General features: G+C 46.0%; 1 protein-coding gene across 1 annotated transcript in view; it reads left to right on the plus strand.

The window, feature by feature from the left end:
• The window catches only part of LOC101852834 (collagen alpha-1(XVIII) chain), an 8,666-nt gene extending 2,400 nt beyond the window's left edge, over nt 1-6,266 (plus strand). The window contains exon 2 of the mRNA XM_035968619.1: nt 4,638-6,266. Within this exon, the coding sequence (XP_035824512.1) occupies nt 4,785-6,266 (1,482 nt within the window). The 5' untranslated portion in view covers nt 4,638-4,784. The remainder of the gene's footprint in view (nt 1-4,637) is intronic.

The following is a 6,266-nucleotide window of genomic DNA, read 5'->3' on the forward strand; positions in this document are numbered from 1 at the left end:
GGGGGTTGCACTCCTCATCAGACTGGAGGAAATGTTGGGGTTTTTTATCTTCGCCTCTTTGCCATATAACACTTTTGACAGCAACCACTTGCACTGTGTTTTTGACACCGAGTTGCCTCCAGATAATTTCAATCTTTCTTAACAAACACTTGCGCAATTGTTCATGCAGCTGAGCATTAAAAGCTTAAACTTAAATGCTCATGAACAACTACCACTACTACCAGTACTACCAGTTGTTATTCAAATTCAATAGATCTACACAGACTTTTAATTCATATTCCTACAAACATTGACTGGGCCTTTCAAAGATCATCCAGAGAGGGTTAATAGTATTACTGTAAACTCTCTGGTTCATCAAAGGGTTTCGGAGCAAATGCTGTCGTGGTTCAGCATGTAAATGGCGTGATTTCCATTTGCTCTTGGGGAAGTCTCTTTATTTGAGTCTCTCGTTCATTCTGTTCAGCTAAGACTTACTAGTGCATCTCACTCAGCCAAAGTTAACCATTTCAAGCCGGATAAGTAAATACCACTCATTAATTATTTAAATTGTGTCATTTAGGGTATATAAGTACACCTCGTAAACAGTCTTTTTTTTTGTAAGTGTTTTACGGCGCTCGAAACTGCATAAGGTCATATGAGCGCGAGGGACACATAAAACATTTTCAGTTGGTAGGGAATTTTGAATTTTGCCCGGGTGGCGGCCGAAGCCTACTCTTATCGATTTTATACCTCCAAGGGATTTTTAACGTGCGCAACTTGTACACGGGACGGCAGACCATTGCTAGAGAACAGGAAAGGAGGTGAAAGGAGACAATTTAAAGAAGAAAAATTTCCCTCGCATCCAGATTCGAACCTACTGATGAGAGGTGAACACCTTAACCTCTATAGGCCACGACAGCCCCCCAATAAGGGTTGAAAGTACTCCTTATAAATGGTCCCAATTGTGTCAATGAGAGTAAAAAGTCGTCCTCTTATGACCTTAACTGTATCAGTGATGACCTTAATACTGTAACTGATTTTACTTAGGTCAGTCTGAGTGAGAGTAAACAAGAGAAAGTGCAAAGTTAAATTTTTTTTGAAATTCACTATTAACTATTATACTGGATTGTGGTGCAAGCAATGATGGTTCAAATTCCCAAACTCGCAACCTTGAACTTTGGTGAGAGAGTCCCACCCAGAAAAGTCTGTCGAGTCGGAGGCGAACGTTACCTTAGAAGTTCCACCTCCTAAATAAAGTTGCCCACTTTACAAAAGGTGTCAAACAAGCTATAGAAATATCGAAACCTTTACACAACTAGCTGGTTCACTTTCATCTGTCCGCGCAAAAAAAAGAAAAGAAAAGATTTTTTAAAATACACCAGTGCGCTCAAATTTGGCACAGCATTTCTGCAGGCCAGCTACCAAGCAAAGGTTGTTTTTTTTTCCAAACATCTGGATGCAGTAATAAAAAAATATTCTTTATTTCGGCTCTATATAGAACATGACCCTTTCAGGTGCATTCACCGGATCAATACTATTCTTACAATAGATGATTTACGGTAACCTAGCCAAAAAAAACAACAACCCCCAACAAAGTATTTTTGAGACAGCGACACCACCCTGCCCTCTCCTCACATTTTTGTGTAGAGGCATGCATGTAGACTCCTCCGCCCCCCCCCCCCCCCCGACCATCTAGACGTCTTCACATGAGTCTTGAAAAGTACTCACCCGACTTTTTGGACCGTGTTTCACAGACGTATAGTGTTGATGAAAATATGTTATTAAGAAAAAAAATTAAAGTGTAATTCTGTTAAGAGATTCCGTTGGTCACCGACGTTTAGAGGCTCTGACATGCAGTTGCGAGCGCAGTAAAACACTCGCCAAAAACCTACCAACTTTTTGACTCTCTTGAAAAAACCTGAAACGATTAGACAGAGCAATTTGTTTTAAATCTTGTTGTAACTACTGACAGACGAAAACGAACAAGGTATGGGGAAATGGCACGGTCCAACAAGAGTTAATATGCTTGCACTGTATGCTTCCCGGGAAGCTGAGAATGTTTCTGAGTTGTATTCTGGGGTCTTCTGGGGTAGTAACAATAGTTGTTAAGGCCACAGAGCATGCTGTATAACGTGGATATGTGCTATATAAAGGCAATCATTATTATGATTAAGTACGCAAGTAATCGCGACAGGATTAATGCACGCTATGTCATTTTTTTCTGACCACTCATCACCGAGCCCTCCGAGGCAACGATTACAAGCAGGTGGGTCTAAAAAGGGATGGTATCGTCTCACTGTTTACCAGCGATCAATCAGAGGTATCGTAAACGGGTAGGTGGGCTTAAATCACATATGGAGTGGTATCGTCTCTCTGTCTTTTTTCTCTAAAATTTTCTCCTCTCACTTCCTTTCCTGCTCTCTCTCAATATGCTGTCGTCTGCTTTCGTCTCCACTTTCTGCCCCCACCCGTTCTCCTCCTTCGCCCCCGCCTCTGCGCTCCTGGCTCTTTCTACAGGCTTTCTACTGCTTCTCCTTGGCCCCTACTTACTGCCGTCTTCAGCCACACCCCTGATCTTCTGGCAGGAAGATCTGCACCTTGCCTTCTTGGACAAGGGCGAAAAATCTCGGAGGTCCCGTGTGCAAGTTGGTGGTCCAAAATCGATATGAGTAGATCTAGGCTTCGGCCGCAACCCGGGCAAAATTCAAAATTTCCTACCAACTGAAAATGTTAGGTGTGTCCGCGCGCTCATATGACCTTATGCAGTTGCGAGCGCCGTAAAACACTTACCAAAAAGAGATCCTATCAGAGGTATCGTAAATGGACAGGTGAGTAAAAAATGAGTGGTATCGTTTTACCTCTTATCGTCTATCACTCAGTGGTATCGTATACGGGCAGAAGGGTATAAAAGTACAACTCCCAAAATATTGTCGTTTATTTCTACTTGTATTTCGACCATCCCAGAAGCGTGCACATTGGGCTCTTATTTTTCACAGTGCCTGCCCTTTCTCTGCGTGTGGTGAGTATTGTAACTACTTGTTAAAACTTGTAACATTATAGTGTCTTTACAGAAAGAGTTAGCTTTGTAATTGCTCCGTCATTTACAACTTCCGTAGAGGGAAGCAGCGACGCCAATACACTAGTAACTAGTAACTTTGTGATTCTTTGATTTTGATCTTGGATTACAGTAGTATTCCCTCGCCATGTCGTAGGCCCTATGTCGTGGTTCACATTTAGCGGACCCGGTATATCGTGTTTTTCTCAACCCGAAAAATAAAAGACCCCCCCCCCCCCCCCAGCTTTCAGCGTGCCGACCCCCCCCCCCCACACCAAAAACAACAAAACAAAACAAACAAACAAACAAACAAACCCAGCGAAACAAACAAAACAAAACAAAGAACCCAAAAACAAAACAAAAACAGAGACGCTCTATCGACGCATCATTTGCTCAGAAGCAACCAAACCCCATTATTAAATGTTAAATAATATACAGATGCGTTGGAGATGTGCTACCGTAGAATGGCCAGAATAAGTTGGAAAACAAAAAAGACAAAGAGGTGTGTCAGATTCTACACTCAAGACAAGCCCTGCTGAAAATAATAAAATGTAGAAAAATACAATACTACGGCCATTTAAAACCTAACGAGACCAAGGTGCTTGAAGGAAAGATGTGGGACAGGAGAGCCAGAGGAAGGCAAAGAATAACATGGATAGACAAAATAAGAACATGGACTGGCCTGGATCTGGCAGAATATGCAACGGCAGCTCGCGACCGTGAAAGGTGGAGCCCGGGTCATTACACGTCAACCTCTGAGTCTGAGATGACACCTCTAGGTATCCAGGCATACAGATGCCAGACCCGCACATATTCTTCTCACATACAAAAACTAGACAGGGGCTTTTCTCTGTAAATGTTGTTACGTAGGTGACAACTTAATTGATTATTGATTTATTGAAGGAAAAGGAACCCTTTCAAGTCTACGGCACTGTTCCTGGAGAGGCATTAGAGTGTACTGGTTGCGAAGTTACAATATACTTGTATCATGCTGGGAGTGGTGAATGTTTGAATTCAGGATGGCAAAATTTCTATCGAATTCGGGTCGCAGTCTATGCTCTCTAAACAATATATCATTTAATTGTTGGCATAATTGGTCCTGAACAACAGACACCATTGGTGGAACGCAAGACAGAGTGAAGTGGAGGTCCATGATCGCCCACGCCAGTCGGCAAGGCACCAGATGAGGATAATTGGTCCTACCGGTGTCTGTGGTGTAGCTGTTAGGCGCTTCGCCGTTGCCCACTGAAGACCCGCGTTCGATTGTCGAGTGGAAATTTTAAAAAATCTAATATCACGGTCCTTTTTGCTAGGATGTTGTATTCTTCTTAGCCCGGGTTGGCCTTGACAAGCAGGGCCGAAGCCCGTTTTCTAAATGGTCTAAACTGTGTCGATCATCGACTCGATGGGCGTAAACGGCAGCTACTTAAGAAATGGAATTTATCTCTTGGAACTATTTCTTATCCGAATACAATTTTGATACAGAGACCCTCATTCATTTTGATTCCCTCTTTAAAAAAACATCCAATATAATTTTAAAATAAATTTACTTCCTCAGACATTTCAGGCATGTCGACTTTGATGTTTCTTCTTGTGTCCATAGTGACTGTGACTCATCTGTACACTTCCTGTCTGCTGCCCAGCAACTTCCTGCAAGCGCCGGTTCTATTCCAAATCAGCCTGGACCGCCTCGAGAGGTCAGTTTTGAACTACGGAGATCCGCTTGCTTGAGCCGTCTGGACCGTCCAAAATGAACTACCGAGGTCCACCTGGACCGCCTGAAGTCAGTATGAACTACCGAGGTCCACTTGGGCCGCATGGAGTGGTCAGCATAGACTATCAAGGTCCACTTAGGCCTCACGAAGAACCCAGTATGAACTACCGAGGTCCACCTGGACCGCCTGGAGTGGTCAGTCTGAACTACCGAGGTCCACTTGGACTGTCTGAAGTCAGTATAATGAACTACCGAGATCCACTTGGACCGCCTGGAATGCTCAGTTTGAACTATCGAGGTCCATCTGGAACGCCCGAAGAACCCAGTATGAACTACCGAGGACCACCTGGAGTGGTCAACATGGACTATCAAGATCCACGTAGGCCTCTTGAAGAACCCAGTTTGAACTACCGAGGTTCACCTGGGCCGCCCGAAGTCGATATGAACTACCGAGGTCCACCTGGACCGCCTGAGGTCGGTATGAACTACCGAGGTCCACCTGGACCGCCTGAGGTCGGTATGAACTACCGAGGTCCACCTGGACCGCCTGAGGTCGGTATGAACTACCGAGGTCCACCTGGACCGCCTGAGGTCGGTATGAACTACCGAGGTCCACCTGGACCGCCTGAGGTCGGTATGAACTACCGAGGTCCACCTGGACCGCCTGAGGTCGGTATGAACTACCAAGGTCCACATGGAGCGCCCGAAGAACACAGGATGAACTACCGAGGTCCACCTGGACCGTCTGAAGTCAGTATGAACTACCGAGGTCCTCTTGGGCCGCATGGAGGGATCAGCATGGACTATCAAGGTCCACTTTGGCCTCACGAAGAGCCCAGTGTGAACTACCGAGGTCCACCTGGACCGCCTGAGGTCGGTATGAACTACCGAGGTCCACCTGGACCGCCTGAGGTCGGTATGAACTACCGAGGTCCACCTGGACCGCCTGAGGTCGGTATGAACTACCGAGGTCCACCTGGACCGCCTGAGGTCGGTATGAACTACCGAGGTCCACCTGGACCGCCTGAGGTCGGTATGAACTACCGAGGTCCACCTGGACCGCCTGAGGTCGGTATGAACTACCAAGGTCCACATGGAGCGCCCGAAGAACACAGTATGAACTACCGAGGTCCACCTGGACCGTCTGAAGTCAGTATGAACTACCGAGGTCCTCTTGGGCCGCATGGAGGGATCAGCATGGACTACCGAGGTCCTCTTGGGCCTCACGAAGAACCCTGTATGAACTACCGAGGTCCACCTGGACCGCCTGAAATGGTCAGTAACATGCCCGATATCCTGGGACCTGACGCCATCTCCATGGATCGCTCAGCCCGACAAGGCACCGCGCCCCCTGATATTTTCGCTGAACTGCTAACAGACCCCAGGCCTTATCCCCGTTGTCCAGGAAAAGAAGTTCCCGTCTGCTTCAGCGACTGTTCAGACTGTGAACACGAATGCTCCTATAGATGCGTTTGTAACGCGTGTCTCAAAGCCCGAATAAAAAAACTCTCGGTGTGA

This window comes from Aplysia californica, unplaced genomic scaffold, assembly GCF_000002075.1.
Source record: "Aplysia californica isolate F4 #8 unplaced genomic scaffold, AplCal3.0 scaffold00070, whole genome shotgun sequence".
NCBI lineage: Eukaryota > Metazoa > Mollusca > Gastropoda > Aplysiida > Aplysiidae > Aplysia > Aplysia californica.